This window comes from Arctopsyche grandis, chromosome 6, assembly GCF_051622035.1.
Source record: "Arctopsyche grandis isolate Sample6627 chromosome 6, ASM5162203v2, whole genome shotgun sequence".
Classification (NCBI taxonomy): domain Eukaryota; kingdom Metazoa; phylum Arthropoda; class Insecta; order Trichoptera; family Hydropsychidae; genus Arctopsyche; species Arctopsyche grandis.
Window position 1 is genome coordinate 14164246 of NC_135360.1, and position 18065 is coordinate 14182310.

General features: G+C 35.9%; 2 protein-coding genes across 16 annotated transcripts in view; both read right to left on the reverse strand.

The window, feature by feature from the left end:
* The window catches only part of LOC143912753 (uncharacterized), a 602600-nt gene that overhangs the window by 128467 nt on the left and 456068 nt on the right, over positions 1 to 18065 (reverse strand). The window lies entirely within an intron of this gene.
* The window catches only part of LOC143912755 (rho guanine nucleotide exchange factor 10), a 502593-nt gene that overhangs the window by 28460 nt on the left and 456068 nt on the right, over positions 1 to 18065 (reverse strand). For 9 of the 13 annotated variants that reach the window (XM_077432123.1, XM_077432115.1, XM_077432119.1 and 6 more), the window contains one exon: positions 3462 to 3651. Coding sequence is in view for 12 of the 13 variants with exons in the window: in XM_077432115.1 (XP_077288241.1) it covers positions 3462 to 3651 (190 nt within the window). In the remaining variant the exon portion in view is untranslated. Of the gene's footprint in view, positions 1 to 3461; positions 3652 to 16346; positions 16532 to 18065 lie in introns of all 13 variants that reach the window. The other 4 variants (XM_077432110.1, XM_077432109.1, XM_077432111.1 and 1 more) reach the window with 1 other exon arrangement.

Genomic DNA, 18065 nt, shown 5'->3' on the forward strand with positions numbered 1-18065 from the left:
GTTGAGGTAAAAATATTTTTAAAATATTAGTGAATAAAATTTTATTCCTATTGCATTTTTCAAAAATTTATCATTTCTATTACAATTTACAGTCCGATCCTTTGATCGGTTTAGGAAATAATTAAAACTATGTAAAAGTCTAAAAAAAATATGAAATCTATGAGGGGATGTAACACTTCCGGTCAACTTAAAAATTAATAAAAAAATACTTATACCAATAGTGAGTGGAAGATTACACATGGTTGGTAAATATGGATTGGATAAGATTGAAAAAAATAAAGGCACAAACAGACAATGGTCGAGATTATGCATAGTTTTTTACTTTTTAATCAATAGGTTAGCGAATGTAAAAAAAAAAAACAATCTAAAGCCGATTTTGTCGACGTCAAATACGTTCACGGCTGTCTCCATAGCTTTACGCGATATTTTATAGCCGTCTTGACAAGAATATGACAGTGTTAAGATACCAGTTAGACATATGTGTGTATGTGTGTAAGTGCTATAATTGTATTCAAATGTGCACTCTGACCGAGTCGGCCGGGTCGACCCCCTATGCGATTGGAGGTTTAAAAACCAAATATAAAAAATACACAGTTGTTATTAACATTGTCTAAATTAGCAAGGTTAAGTACTTATTTTTTTATTTTATATACGTACCAGGAAGGCGTTACAGGTAAACCCCAATGTGCTTTCCTAGCCAATTACAAAACAACAAAATAATTGAGTAAATTTTTGATACACTTTCGGAGCTTCCTTCAAAAAACCCGAGGAAAGTGGAAAGATGCATAAATCAATGTACGTAATTAATAATACGATGACATACATATATAATAAGTCAATATATAGACCCGGACCAATAAATAGAAGTAAGCAGCATTTGCTTTGCCCTCTATTAATGCGATATAAAATAGACACATCCAGTTAGAGAGACACACCTTTTCTCGAGTTCAAAGTTGACAATTTTATTACGAAACTTTATGACGGATGGTAAGTATCCAACGGCCGCACCCAGGGTGTTTGTAACCTCGCAATTTAACCTTTTGCGGACGACTCTACAGATGACTCGGTTTTATCTTTCGGTGTCATCGTCGCGAGCAACAATGGCCGTAACGTACCGATGGATGAAAAACCGACCAATGGACCATTTTCCGAGCTACGAAGAATTAGCGACGCGCGGAAAGTTAAAGTTAATATAATAAGTAGGTTAAGTGTTTCGAGCGCAAACGCACTGAAGATAACTGACAATGGCGCTCAGAGAGTTAAAGCATGAATTTAATTTCTTTACAAGGGTCATTTTGCTGTGACTTAACGTTACAACAATGGAGCAGTGTCGAAACGAGTGAGTTTCCACAATAGTTCTTGTAGTTGTGCGCATTAATAACCCTTTTATATTGGGATTTTCTATAATAAATACAGACCGTAAGTTACAGCATTGAAACGTCTCGCATATACGCAATTTCACAATCAAAATTCTCACACACAAGTATTGAAATAATATTTTAACGCATTGTTTGTCGCTTGACAAGTATTCGAAACGAATGACAGCATATATATAAAAAATATCATTGACCATTTCGGAATATGTATAATAGGAAATGTACCAATAACAATTGCAGCCATTTATCATTGATAAATATATGTATGTATACACGTAGTAATATAATTCGCAAAATATATTTAACGCAACTTGGACGAAGTCAAATCTTAATCGTATAAATCTGATAAATATACATAAATTTCAAATTGGAAATGATTTTAATGGCGTTTATAAATATGAATAGGTCATACGGGTTCAAATCACGTGAACTTTAAATAAAAGCCGAGTCAATACACGAAAAATGGTAAACTGGTTCGAAAACGAAAACGCATTTGCATAAACTAGCGCAAGTTTATGTGCACTTGTGAAATGTATCCTCGTTCGCGTGCATTTATACATTTATGGACAAGTTCGTTGATGTGAAAATCCTCGAACACCCAAACATATTATGTATTTCCAATATGATAGAATATTGGTGTATTTTTTGTGAATGTCGTAAAAAAAAAGTTGCCGCCGATTCACGAAAAATCTAATTTGTGAAAATATTTATTTTCTGTCGCAGACGTGTCGAAGGCGTCGATAAACGAAATTAGCGGGAAATTTTCCGAGAAAATTTCCGTCCCGGTCGGAAAATGAAGCATTGTCGCTTTAAACGCGCGGAAATTACGAATCCGAGTGGAAAAATGCGGAGAACCTTAATTTGACGCGTTCGAGTGGCTGTACATAGTAGGCTTAAAAAAGTTTTTCCTTCGTTCCGTTTTTTTTGCGCGTTTCTCTCTTTTCACTTGTGCCAATTCGGAAAATGAGAAAATACACTCTAGGTAATTTCGAGAAAAAAATTTTAAGCAATGGCGAAAATTGTTCAGGGTTTAGGTATTTTCTTAATATTATACAATTTGACAATTTCGAAGCCTACTTTAAGAAGAGGACGTGCTAAAAATCAACGGCTTTGAAATTTCCATTGAATTTTACGTAATTTAAAGTAAAGACGAGTAATTGTCTTTTTTATAACGAATATAATGGTGCAAAATTTTTTATTTATTTATTTGTACAAACCTTTATACAAATAAAGGTTTGTCTGTAGACATATCTAGCAATTTTTCAGTCATAGCGGTTTCTCAGAAATAGTGGAGTTTCGGTTACTTTTTTGTCAATATGACACCGAAATTGGATTTAGCTTTAGCTTTAATTGCAACTCCCTTAAAAAAAGGATATTTTGTTCAGCGAGAAACTTATGGAAATAAAATCGAGATATTTTTTTCCAGTTTAATTAAATTTGTATTTACTATGGTGCCATTACGGGATACCCCAAGGCAAGACATAGTCAAATTTGTACATACATACATACATACGTATGTACTAAACATATATAAATGAGGGGAGGGATCCAATTTGGTACAAAGAACTTTGAATCAACAATTAAATCAGATAAATTGGCAAACCCTGATAGGAAACGATCGACCCGGAGTCACAAACATAAATCAAAGGTCTGGTCAGCAAGGGCTCGAACCCGTGACCGTAGTATAGGCATTATACGCTAACCACTGAGTCTGGTTATATAGGTATAATATGTTTCGCATCTATTGCATCGTCCACATTCAATAGATAAAAATTGTATAACATACATAAATTCACGATATCGTACATATATACATACATATATAAAGCGATAGAGTATCCGAATTGCCTGGCGTTTCTCGGTTGGATGAAGATAAAATTATATAACTTTTAAAAAAAATATCTAATCACAAAGATACATACATATGTAAGTTAATACACTGTTATGAGCATGAAATAATATCGATCAATAATAAATTAAAATATAATTAATCAGTAGACGGAATACAAATTGAGTATCACTGACTTAAACGCTAAAATCGGTCGTTTGAAACATACAGTACACAATTTAGTAATGTTTACTCACTTGAAACCGATGGATTTGTCTGCCTCGTCGTCGGAGGAGGCGTCTCGGTCACTGGCGGAGCCCCAGGACTCCTCCCTTGCGGGGGGCTCACGTCGAGGCACCCTTAAAGAGCGCCGCCCCGTGCCCCCCCTGTCCTCCCAAGCGCCTCCACCCCCGCCGCCACCGCCGCCCCCCTGCAAACGGGGCTCATCTGAAACGAAACAAAACACAACATCAGATCCATTCCACAATCGAACCAATAATTAAAAACAAAACGTGACGATAGATACAACAATTATTAAAGAATTCCAAATGGAATTCCAGCGACAATCGTTAATTGCACGAGGGGCGCCAATGCTAAATTTATAAATCATGTATAAGCTGCTACGGTAATGGTTAAGTCCACAAACTGGCATTTATCTGGTTTGATTATTGTAAAATGCCGTTTCGTACTACCCATACACGTACTATGTAAGTCTATTGTAAATCAATTGTTTATAACGTAGCTTGCTGCTGGAACGGTGTTGCGCAACAACTGTTAACATTCCACGTGGTAGAATTGTACGATATTGTGTTTATCTATAATATGTCGATAAAGGTCGGATGGAGCGTTTTAAATTAAAATCGAAAATATTTGCGGAAATTCGATACGCCTCCGATGAAAATCGTTTATCATCATTAACAGGAGAAAAAAACTCGATTCGCAAATAAACAAATATTCCGACGGAATTGAATTACAACCTCATTCCGTTGATTTTATGTGGGAGTGGGTGGTAACTCTACCAATACAATAAATTGAGTAATAAAAATTTTAGGCCAAATCGTGTGATTCAGTACTTCATCTGCCAACTACCAAAATTTTGCACTACACGTAGTAATCTTGATGGTTTCAAGAGACCATTGAAAAAGTAAAATTATTTTTCATTGAGAATATAATGAATCTTTCAGTTTCAGTTCATTGTATATATATTTAAACTGAAAATGTTTTTTTTTATTATTTTTTTGATTAACTGATAAGTTGATAATTAACATTTTTTCTTTAAAATAATCCTAATATTAATATTAAAATTAGACCATAGTGACTTAACAGGTTGCCCCAAAGAGTCACTATAGCCACAATGGTCATATATTCTTTTTTAAATATATATTTTCCCATTATGCCAATATGTGTTGTCTCTAGTGATGAAATAGTGGGTAGGATGGTTTTGCCAATTTAATGAGGAACTGTTTCAACAATCAAATCACATGAATTGGCAAACTCTCATAGGAAGCGATCGACTTGGAGTCAAAAATATCCATGTCTGATCAGCAGCACCACATAAATACTTCCGAATAAATTCTTTTCAATCAAAGACAACCCAGGGCCTTAACATGGAAACCTCTCAGTGGTAAGCATTAACGCAACCACCAAGCTACACTACTAGATAGATAGAATTGGGAATGTAACTTACTTATATATGTTTGTGGATACCAACATTTAAACATCAATTTTTGATAAATCAAATAGAGATTAAAGTGGGTGGATGGGGCATTTATATGAACTATCGACCCATAATAATTGGCCAATTGCTAGCAATTAGCAAGAAGAGATACACTTTAAATAAAAGTAGCTTCCTTGGAGAAGACCTATCTATGGATACGTTGAAACCACAACTACATAAAATTGGATAAAAAGATGAAGAATAAAAGTAAATTCACTACAAAATTTTGGTCAATAGTAAGTGAGATAAAGCGTTTCAATGAAATATATAGTTAATGAAAATGATCGAACTTCTGGGGTTATTGTAATCGCTAGGACTCGTCTTGAATAATGTGCGTAATATATTTTAAAATTCAAATACATATAAGTCATTTAACATAAAATGCCCTTGGGGCTCTACCATGATTAACAGAAGCGTTATTAAATGTGGTAGTAATTCTCAAAATTACATAATTTACAACCAATTCCTCCTGGCTATACCAGCTCCCGACATAACGAACCTTGATTACAATCACTTGAGAAGACAATCACGCAGAGAAAGCCATATTTCGACGACATCGAAAACGTTAAGAAAGCAGAAGAAAATTACAATCACGTTCATAGGTCTTCGGCATCTTCACATTTAATTTGATTTATACAAAACGAGATACCGTTTGGAGAATGATATGAGTTTTTTAGACCGGAACTATCGGACGATAGACGCCCAGGGCTGCGGACCCCTTCACAAAGGGCCCCGACGTGGAAGGGCTGTTTAGGTCGTAAATTAAAATTAACGCCTCGATTAGTCGACGTTTTGTAAAATATGAACCTGATCGCCTCTCATTGTGTCCGTGGCGGTCCGGCACAAAAGCATAGGGACTCGACGGAAGAATACGTAACAAACGAGTGCGTAATTAGGTCATATGAAAAATCGAACCAAGATCCAATGTGAAGATCACGATTAAGGTCAGGGGCGTCCAACCCACATCTCGGGGCGCCGTAAATCCCTGGCTTTAATATGTGGATTTTGTAATTAGAACGCTCTCGGCACGCCCTTTCACATCCTTCTCTTTATTATTGTTGAAGAAGATAATCGATGTCGCACGATTTGTACGAACGATGAGGGTTAATCCCGTTAGCACGTTGCGCTTCGCTATTTTGTCGAACCGCTCACTAATTGCGCGTTTTCATTAAGACTCATAATAAATTTCCAATCGTGGGGTAAATTGCGCTCTATATACAAAAATCGAATTAAAATTGTATTACATCAATCGTACCTATGTATGTATGTACATTAGTAGTATTTCAAAGTCCCATGGTAAGCTGTTAAGGTAAGCAGCGAAGCAATTAAGTGGAATTGTTTCGCTGGTGAGCGAGAAAATACTCGTACAAATCCTTCTAATTCAATAATAATAAGAAACCGATTATATTATGCGAAGAGAGTTTACCGAAATCCGTACAGCATTTAGCCCAGAGGCGTAATTGAACGTAATTAAATACAAATACGATTATGTGGGTTTATAAATATTAAGGAATAAGATTAAATCACTAGGCTCCGCATAGGCTATTGTTTTTAAATATATTATATTTGTATAGCCATTTCGAAATTGTCACTAAAATATATATATATATATATATATATATATATATATGTATTAACACTTTCTGCACTGTGATGGATAGCGAGTGACCAGGACTTGTATCTTATTTTATATCTCCAAATACATATACTGAATGCCGGGTCTTCATATTTTATGTATTCCTAAACAAAACCTTTATGATTAAAATTATTCCATTACGAAATAAAAACGTTGTTCAATATCAACAGAAATAATTATTTTCGCGAGAAGGCCCTTGTATACGTGCCTCACATATACGAAAGAGGGGGAATTCAGTACGTTGTGCTTAACGATCAACGTAAGAATGATATCCGCCTTGGAATGACGACTCTGCTACAGTCGTCATTCTGCTTATTTTATGTTATTCGACATTTAACACACGATAAAATGATTTTTATATTTAATTAAAATAATATCCTCGGAGAATTTGCATTATTTTAACTTAAAACACACATTTTTAACTGGACGCTTGGTGTCCAGCACAGTGGCTAGCGGATTTTTTTTAGTACAGTAAGGCAAGTGTTAAATAAACTGACCTAGGTCAGTTTATTTCTTCGATTTATTTATTTACTAGCCACAGTGACATTACAGAATACTCTAACGCGTCACTATGAAAAGACATATAAGCATAATACAAATATTATATATTAAAAAATTAGCGAGACATCTATAGTATCTTTTAATTATATTCAAATAGTGGTGATATAGTGGATAGGATGTTTTTTACCAATTTGATGGGGCGAACCGCTTCAACAATGAAATCAGATAAATTGGCAAACTCTGGTTGGAAACGATCGACTTGGAGTCACAAATATCAAAGTCTGACCAGCAGCATTAAAGATTATACTCTGAATAAATTCTTTTGAATGGTGGTCAGCTCACGGGATCGAACCTAGTGACCTCTCGGTGCTTAGTATCAACCATGCTGCTGGCTTACATATATGGTAGAGCAATATGCAAATTTATATTATAAATAGTAAGTACGATATATTAACGATTATTTTTATATAAATAATTTACGTGTATTGTAAGCGAAATATTATATTGCTTAAATTAAACGAAAATTTAATAAACCTACATTAATGTAGTTCGATCACGTTTTCGACTATCGTAATAGCACAATCGTTAATCCCTTTTTTAGAAACACACAGAAGAAAGAAAGAAGAAAAAAGTAGAACATACATACTTATGTACATACATGGTGAATAATTCAAAGCTCGTTTTTATTTCTTGTGTTCCATTTTAATTGACTTTTAATCGCATTAACCCGTTGCGGACGCGGGGGCGAAATAAAAACATAGAACGCGTTCAAATCGAAATACAGACCACTAACACTCTCGTTGATATTTGTAAAACGTACATACTTACATACATAGGTACAATCTGACCAGATAAATGTCAAAGTTACGTCGTTTATATGTACCCATTGGAAATGTTTCTCGAATGCGTGGGCGGAATACTTAACGATCGCAATGTCCATTCGTAGAAATATTGATAACGCGAGAAATTATCGAGAATACGTCTGCGTTAAGATGATAAAATTGAATATAAAAAAAAAAAAATTATAATGGAGAATATCGATTTTCAGCATTCTCAGTCGCTTTTGATTAAACCAGACGCGTTCTAGAACATAAAACAACATGCACATAGCTTCCATTCATATTTCTATTATAAGGTATGAGCCTTTTTGAGTGGTACGCTACTGGAATTTTCTTCTACTTCACAACACTTAGTTCAGATCAGGATCGACAAATCGGCAATTGATTGAGTGGCACCACAGCGTGGGCTGAAGCAAGAATGATGAAACCAGCTTATAGACAGAATACCTATACAGTGTGTATGTTGAAAAGCATTCTTTGACCAGTTATATTGCTGAAATGTGGCTGAAAGGCAATGTGGGTTTTTGACGAGATTACTACGCAATAGGCGAAGATTTTTATGGAAAATTCCCATAAACTGAAATATTATGTATATATCAAATGTAATATGGTTCACTAACATATACATATGGATACTCGAAGATCAATAACATAATTCGATGAATATATATTATAGAATGGTGTGTTTGTATAATTAAAGCCAAAAATAAATGTTGAAATATTCAAGGAATCAATTGAATATTTCAATATGCAAGGAATAAATTGAGTAGGAGGATAGTCAAAATTTTAGATTTCTAATTATACCGTAATAAAAACAAAACTTAATCAATCGATACTTCGTATACAGATATAGTGAAAACTTAGGAATTCGTTCATTACTATAATAATCTAATTAAATCATGTCATGGGTAACATTATTTTAAAACTGTGAATATAAAACATATTGAGAACACACTTACATATATTTTGTTCTGGGAACAAAAATTTTGTTTGGTAATGAAAATATCCATCTGTATTGTTGGAATGGAATGTGCGGAATCATGCCATTCTCACGTCTTGTAAAAGCACATTAAAAAATGAGACGAGGCATAAAATGGCGACCAAAAGTCGCCTCAGACAAGGGTAGAAAAACTGACCCTCACCAGACAAACGAAGAGGCGGTTGATGTCCCTTATTCGAATCCATGCCCTTATAGGAACACCCACACGAACATCTCAAACGCCTGTAAAACCGTAATGAAATAAAGTAAGAGAAAAACGACGCATCATGTTCTGGACAAAGAAGGATAAATAAGACCAGTTTCTAGCGAGACCGTTCGCGATAGAAGATGGAATCAATGAAAAATAACTGTACATAAGTCACACAAGTGAAAGATGTGTCGATAGAACCCGTTAAAGATTCACCAACAGACCACGAACGCGTCGAGTGTTCCGACACCATCAATCTCGATTAATAATCCGCTAATGTATGCACGATGCCAAAACGTGAAAACTGATAGCAAAGCCCACAGCCAAATCGATAGTGATGTGGGAAACCGGATATTGTGTCAGTTTTTCCCCTGATGGGATAGCCGGTCTGTTTGGAAACAGAGAGGGAGGGGGTGGAGTGTTTGCATCCATCGGTCGACCGGTGTCAACAACAGCTGGAAAACCAATATAAGGGGATGATGCAATGGACCCAATCGAAAAATAAGAGCACCACTTGGGAGAGTGCGAGAGAAAAAAAATAGAACCACTTGAAGATTGTTTGACCCTGGAAGCGAAATAGCATTGTTATAAAGCAGCGCTAATAAAATGCGTTGATTTATGGTGGTCCGTTCGTATGTGATGTAACGCTAATATAAATAAACAATAAGGAATAGACTTTAATTCGTCTGGAGGCCCCATAAGCTAGCACGCTTCTTATTGTTAGTCCGACACACGTGATTGCGAGAACACCTTTTGTTTGCTGCATGTAATCGGTTAATGCATACGAATTGAAATATGCACGAGTAATAAAGTGCACACTGGAATCAAGGATCGTGCAGGCATTAGATAGATACCCACATCTATATATATATATTCCTTAGGGATCTGTATGTAGGAATATTACAAATGAAAAATAGCATTGTAGGCGCATTCTACAATATATATGTACATATGTATGTAGATACGATTACAGTTTGTCTCGTTTCAGTGTTTATATATTCTGAAAATAGCTTGAAGTTTAAATTGATCTCGCATAAGCATGTTGGATGTATTTTATCCACAGTTTGACCTCTGAACTGGCAGTTAAACCCGATTTCATTTTGATTTTGAAGGTTCTTTGAGCCATTTGTAAATGTATCAACCTACACGAACTAACTGCAATGAAATTGACACTACAAGTTACAAGATAACGCATAACCAGAGCTACTAAAGATTCATAGAATTGGTCTACTATAAGTGTTTTTATTTGATACACAAAATAATGTAATCATTATGTATAAAAAAACAGAGACCCAGAATTACAGATAATTATCTTTGATTTGTGTTGAGTACTGTGTTATGTTTTGAGTCCAGGATGATGGAGATCATCTCAAACAATCGTCAATTAAATAAATCATATACAGGATAATTGACTTACTTGTTAAGACACTTGGCAATGCGAAGTTTTTTGAACCTATCAAATACGTTTAACCAATTAAGGTAGCTTTCTCTAGTTGCTTCACTTTAAATACAAAAAAAATGTTTGTCACTTTAAGGAAAAGTAAGAAAATACATATACGTACATATAGTATTCGTTATATTATATTACCTGTTTTTCTTCTCCCGGGCTAAAAATATTTGTATATTCTATATATTTATATATTATATTAAATACGGAAGTGGTTCTGGGAATGATGAATAATAAATAAATAATGTTGAATTTATGCTATTAAGGTTAATGGAAATATCAGAGTGGAATGATTGATGTCAAGAGTCGTGTTGGAGGACTTGAGGAAAAAAATAAAGTAACTAGGTGAAGAAATCGCATTACAAATTCAAATCCATTAAAATTTGCAAAAGAAAGTCAGTCAGTCAATCTCATGAATTATGTGACGTGCGATAATGGACCGCCACAGTGCAGAACAAAGGGCGAACGCTTGTAAAGATGTATCGCATGGACCATAAACAAGTCAACGATGACAACCAAATCAAATCGTAGAATTTATTGGAAAATGAAGAAATCGAGATCGATATTGAAAAACTAACCTCGAAATAAAAAGGGGACGATTGCGGGATCAGCGTTATGCGACAATCAGGTTCTACGGGATATTTTTAGACCGGGGAAAGAGAAACAGAGAGAGATAAAGAGAGACCAACCAGGACCGGACTTGGTATTTCCCGTGACTGCGGTCGTATTTCGGGACACGGGAATGCAGAATAAATCAAAAGAGACCAGTCACAGTGTAGCCGGAGAATGCACGAACGCAACGGCCAAAGAGCGACCATTTATTTCATAACGTGTTGGAAACGCAATCTTCGACAATGACCCCCCGATTATAATAAGCGCTGATTAATCATCCCGGGGTCCATATTGCACAATTACCAGCCGGTCGAGTGCGATGATCATGAGCGACGCGTCCGAAATTGTCCCGGGGCGAAGAGGGTGGGATTTTTAGCGGTCCAGCTCAATTTGATGATGATGATGATGATGATAGTGTGTGGAAGAAGTGGCCGTGAAGGTCGGCTCCATGTATGGATGTAGTAGGAGCTGGACCGGCGCCTGTGAGCCTAACAACCTGTCTCTCTTGCCTTTATCCAACCGCGGTCTGAATAAAACATCAACTTGTGCGAGACGGCGCGTGCACATACGCGAGCTTTTATAAATCGAAATTCATACATTTGAAGCAGCAACGCAATCAAAAAGATTCGTGTTAAAAGTTTTGGATGCGAACTGTCAAATGTCTCACGCTTTCTACGGACCGAAAGACTATGTACTATATTTCGAATTAGAGAAATCATTTTACAATGTTCAAGATATACAAGACTATCCAAAAGCATCAATGGTATGTAACTAATGTAGTTATTTGGAACGGTTTCAACTTCTAGACTAAATCTTGATAAACACTGTTTAAATATATTATATCGTGGAGTTTGGTGCTTGTCGACTAATGGATGACCAGTACTCATCGTCCAATTAGCGATTGAGACTCAACGGCCAATGAGCAGGCAGCGCTCAACGTCCAAACGAAGTCTCGGCCAATGGGCGATCGCCACTAATTGACTAATAGTGGCTCAATGTGTTGATATGAAAATTGTTTGGCTTGCTCCGTTTGGCTATTAGAAGCTGATTCTCCGAGACGTGAACAATAAACGATTTCTACTACCAGTATGTGCTACTCACTGCGTCTTTCACTCCAATCTGGAAACCTCTCTTCCAAGTCCACACAACAATATTTTAAAGCTCCAAAAATTGGCATCTTTTCAATTTATGACATTTTTCTCCATTGCTCAAAATATATTAAATGTCTTTCTCAGAAAAAAATTCTGTGATAGACAGCAAATAAAATTATTTATAGAAGGAGAATATGTCTGAAATTAAATACGAGACTTTTTTGTGAGCTTCGCCTTTGTGTAAGGGCATACGTCTGATTCAATGAAGATATACGTTTTAGGCAATGAAGGGACGAGGCAGTGAAGATGAAGAAGATAAAAAATCTTGACGAGTATAGAATTTTGCATTATTAAATAGCATACACGGTCGGATTATTTGAATATAGCTCGTTATAAACATCAAATATTGACTAAAGGGATCACTTTTGTGACGTCCCACATGATTATTCATTCCAGTTGATATTCCATTATAAATCGTGCCTCTCTGTGGAATACGACCGATAGATAGATAATCCTTTCAGCCGGCATAATACATACATATACAACGTAGCCGATGACGTCACAACGAATACATAATTTTCCACGGGTTTGAAATTTTCCGGGTATCCGAGATATTTTTGATAAATCGGTACACTGACTCTCCGGTCCGATCCTTTTTGATCAATTATTCGCATCGGAGGGGCAAAACTTTTGTATGACCGAATTCTACATCGGTAGTGGTAGTTTGCCAATAAGGGTGGGTTGTTGGCGAAAGATTAAAATCTGAAGGTCGCAACCGGAAATCCGCGGCCATGAAATTCAATTAAGCGGATAATACACACATATATAGGATTTCGCAGAAGATTTGGCCTATTAGGAAAAACGTAGGCAAAATCCCAAACGAGTTGTCAAGAGCGCGCGTGCCTGAATGATTTACAGATCAACTTTACACACAACTCAACCGATTGATTTACAGCAGCACGCGCATCGATTAAAGCGTAATTCAAACATGAATAAAATGAAAATACATACGTAGATTATGTTTGAATACATATATACAATATATAATGTATAAAAAATGAATCCTAGATACTTTTAATTCGCGTTGGCGCCACTCGGTAAGTTTCACCGGGAAAGCGAAGTCTAGTCAGTGATGGAAAACTGTCGGTGCGCGGCCCCTGGCAGCAATCACGAAGCGGAGGTTCGCGGACAGCGTTTCGCAACAGTCCGCAGGTAATGACTGTATCTTGGTCTAGTGTGTAATTGTGCACGTCGATCGCCGCCAAGATATGTAATTGCATAGATTTAGCGCGTAATCAATGAAAATTCTAGGGACGTACCCCACTTTTACATAAACGTTTCGCGTTATTGAGATTTGCTAGAAACGTAGTGCGTCATAATCAAGAGATCGGTTAGTTCTTTGATGTCTATTAATTTAACAACATAAGTAAAATTATTCGAATTTTCATACGTTCAATTCCAATACGAACAAAACATCATCTATTGTTACTACGTACATATATTATATGTAGTAATATGTAGATAAAGTATAACGGTAAGCCAATAGAGTGGACTAACTAACGTTTGCTGTAAATTTTCGATAGTTTTGACGATTGTCAAAAGTAGATCTATGTATGTAATTTACATATGTTTAAGATCATGCAAACTTTTTCTAATATCAGAAAAGCTTTGATTTTTCTTGATTTCAATCACTTCACACAAACTGTCAGAGTCTAATATTGTTGGAAATATTTTAAATAGCTTTCTTTTTGCCATTTATAAAAGTAAATGGAGATCAACTGCAGTGTATCTTTTATGTAAAAATAACTAATTAAATCGATTAAGTTTTCATAATTACTTGCTCCGAAGTCTGGTATATGACACCAACAAAACTATGTATTTAATATATTTTAATAAATAACACAAAAGTTGATATAATATATTTATCTGAAATTCGTTATTATGTATGTTATTATATACGTGTTCACTCCGGTTCATACATGAACGAACTATTATCTTTAGTTTAAGCGATAACAGGCCAAAGCTATCTTCAGACTATCCAGGTGTCGCACGAAACTTTCAGCTGTCAAAACGCGTTAAAAGGGAAATCCTACGGAAACCGCATTACAACGTTGCTATAATTCCCGTTTCCGCTATTTTTTTTAAATATTGCAACGATTCATAGAAGTTAAACTAATGCCTAATAGTTTGTTGCTGAACGAACTAGTTCGTTTGTGTACACTATAACTGTCCAAATTGTTTCGTATATGAACAAACCAGTAAGTTCATGAATTAACGAAACCTACATTTGGACTGGAACATGCTATGTTGGAAAATAATAGACTTAAATGGTGATTGTAATACACGTAAACGTATATAACATTCACTCTTCTATTTTCCGTCCCAGAAGGAAAAAGTATGCTGCAGTGTATGTATGTATGTACCTTTCCATTTACTTCACCATGACAAATGGTGATGTTTTTCAAAACGAAAGAACGGAGGCGATGCTCCAAGTAAACCCGTACTTATAAAAAAAATATTTTGGAAAATATTCCGAAATTGGGTCAAAGATCACGTTTCATTATTGCAGAATTTACAACCTTTCATTCAACGTCTAAACATCTAGTTATTGTCGAGTAAAAATGAATAATGGCTCGATGTAGATTGCGATTGAGGTACTGTCACACGCAACCTAGATCGCGGCACACTCGTAAACGTGATAAAATAAGGATGTATCGAGGTCGTCCGATACTGGATCTGTCAGTCGATCATCATCAGAAGAATCTGAAGAAAGCAGAGAGACCCACGAGTAGCCGTGTATCGTGACCGCTCAGAGCCCATAATGGCCTTTAGTGCCTTGAGTGTCCCGACCCTACTACTACTACTACTTACTACTCGCATCACGAGAAACAACGCTGTCAAAACGAACCATCATAGAAAGTGAACCTGTGAAAAAACAACACGAAAAACTCAACAGAAGACATGTGTAAAGAAAGTAAAACAGCGCTGAGATTATACCATGAGAACAACACAATAGAATAAGCGAACCAGTTGCATTGATTATACCCAATTTAAAATAAGAAGGCATCCAAGGATATCTAATCGATAAGTGTTTCGGAATTATTGTGCATGGTGGTAATTACAATGTCGTTATCAACTTACATATGTATGTATATCATCATTTATAGTTATTCACTATCCATTGCTGGATAAAGATCTTTATATTAATAACAAAGCTTCGATTCATTTCTGTTTTGTCTCATCCATCTCCCCCACACATTTTTTATAATTTCATCTACCTTTCTCGTTTGAAGTTTTTCTTGCACCATTTGATACCATTTGAGCACTTATTTTGTCCACTCTTCTATCCGATCCGACCGTTGCCATTGCCGTTTCAGTGTTTTCGTATATTCAAAATCATAGTAGTTATAAGAAGAATGTAACAAAAGAGTACGATGCAGAAGTTCTGAATATTTAGATTACCATTTAATAAAGTGGTATTCTTATTGTGAAACAGATATACATATAAAGTTATGCGAAAGATGCATATGTACGTTAGTGGAGCTTATGGAACCAGAGATGAACTCGTCATAATTATCTTAACAAAGAAAATTATGTCCAATATATAATGAAAAAGATTCTTTCCAATGCACGCTCCACTTTTTTAACGATTGTTTCGCTATATAAATTAATCAAATTTGGAAATTAGCTCGCTTTGTTCGACCACTCCATATATGTATGTGTGTGAAATTAGGCGTTAGTTCACACGTTCATGTTGTACCAAACTGTCATAAAAAAAAAAATAAAAGTACTAAACACTTTTGATTAGAGCACGTACACTTATACTAATTAGCGTCTCAAAGCAAAACATCAGTTAATTTCATAAGCAAATGTCAAAAACCAACCAGTTGCGTTATATTATATTTATGAAAAGCTGATAATTCAATATAACACACAGACTCAACAAACACGACACGGCTCACTTGCGTCACACGTACACATATAAGGCAAGACAAAATGGCGCAAAATGGGGTTAAAAGACAAATCCACAACACACTTTCAAGGTGTGAGGAGACGGGGTAACAGGGGATGTGGGGTTAATTGGGTTTCGTGGTGACAGGGAGGCGCCGTACCCAGATCTAGAGATGTCAACCTCAGAAGACTCTGCACTTTCAATATGGCCTTCTTCATGCTACCAACCGACGAAGGTGGTGGTTGCGGGGTTGGTTCGGGGGGTAAGCTACCGTTCGTCATCTTATCGTCATTGTCGTTTATGTACTCGTGTCGACACGAAGGAGCGTCAATGTGTCGTTCGATCCTGAAGGAAAGGAAAAACAATTTAAAAATAAATAAAAATCGCAATCGATATAAAGGCCGCTGACGCAATATCGAGTATAGCATGCGCTCATTTCATTTGCACCTCCGCAAGTGACGACACATCTCGCTCAAACTGCATACAACTGAAAATTTCAATGAACAGCACATACTGCAAAGGTGAAAGTATTCACAACAATTTGAGGGGAGTTTCATAAAAAAACTGTAGAAAATTTCATATCAGATCTAAACTTAATACGTATAATTGACATGTGAATTGTATGGGTAGTGTGCGTTAATAGACGTTTCCGACAGTGCAAAAAGTAGCATTGACATTGAACGAATCCGTCTTGCTACTTAACACATATCGAGAAAGCTCACAAATTTGACAGGGAGCTCTGGCAAGGAAGGAATGAGACTTTGACATTTGATTTTGGAATATATTAAGACGCGAGACGTAATAATAATGCGCACTCAGCAATTTTTTCAAGACGCCATTATTCATTACGAGGCGTAAAAAGAAAATAAGGAAAAGTTTTCAAAACATGTCTTTCAGGGGTTGCTTCCTCGCCTTCGGAGTTTGCTGAGGAGCGTGCCGCTTAAATGAATAAATTTGCATGTCTTTTGGCCAGCATCAAAAGTAGACGCGAGACTTTTGAGAAGGATTTGATTGGAATACGCGAAACCGATAGATAATTCAAATAAGAAGCTTTTGTTTCTTATCTTCAGGCGACCGATGTTGAAACGCGTCCACGCATAATAAATATATCATAATAATGACACTGACTAAAACTACACCCGCAACGAATGGGTCAAATCGAAAACAGGTGGTCGAATGAATTTTTGCCTATTGAGCGGAATCGAATGGCACTAAAGCGGTACGAAATGGTCGCCATTGCCGTGTTTTATGACCTCGCGTGCATTACAATTCGTTATATTATATTAGCAGATAAATTATCGCCATCAAAGTGTTAATGAACTATGTTAACCCACTCGCCTTTAGTCCGACATAAAGACTATAAATAAATCTCAAATTTTATTCATTACAATTATTGTAAATATAACTACTAGAATACTTGTTTGCTATAATCGCGCATTTTCATTTTAATCGGTTAACTACATATAAAAGATACGCAGCAATAAATTTGTATGTACGTGTAAGTAAATCTTTCATTCAAGATATTTTCGGCTTCATATGATGCAACTACGCCAAACTCAAATTAGAATAACATAAGCAAGATACAAATTTGTATTTAATATAATATACCTATACAATGTAAACGGATTATTTTTTACATGGCGATCTCGCACACGACAATCGTTGCCACGAAAACCGCGAATATCTGGCACTCGAATTCTCGTCAGCGTGATTGTTCCCGTGAATGACTCTCGGTGGGTGGAATTTTTGAGTGCTAGATATTCTGCGTTTGAGATTTTCGTGACTGCGAGGCAATATACATATACCTATAGGTTACCTCAATACGATATTGTGGCCAGACAAAATATATGTATGCAATTACACAGAGCAAACTTCATAC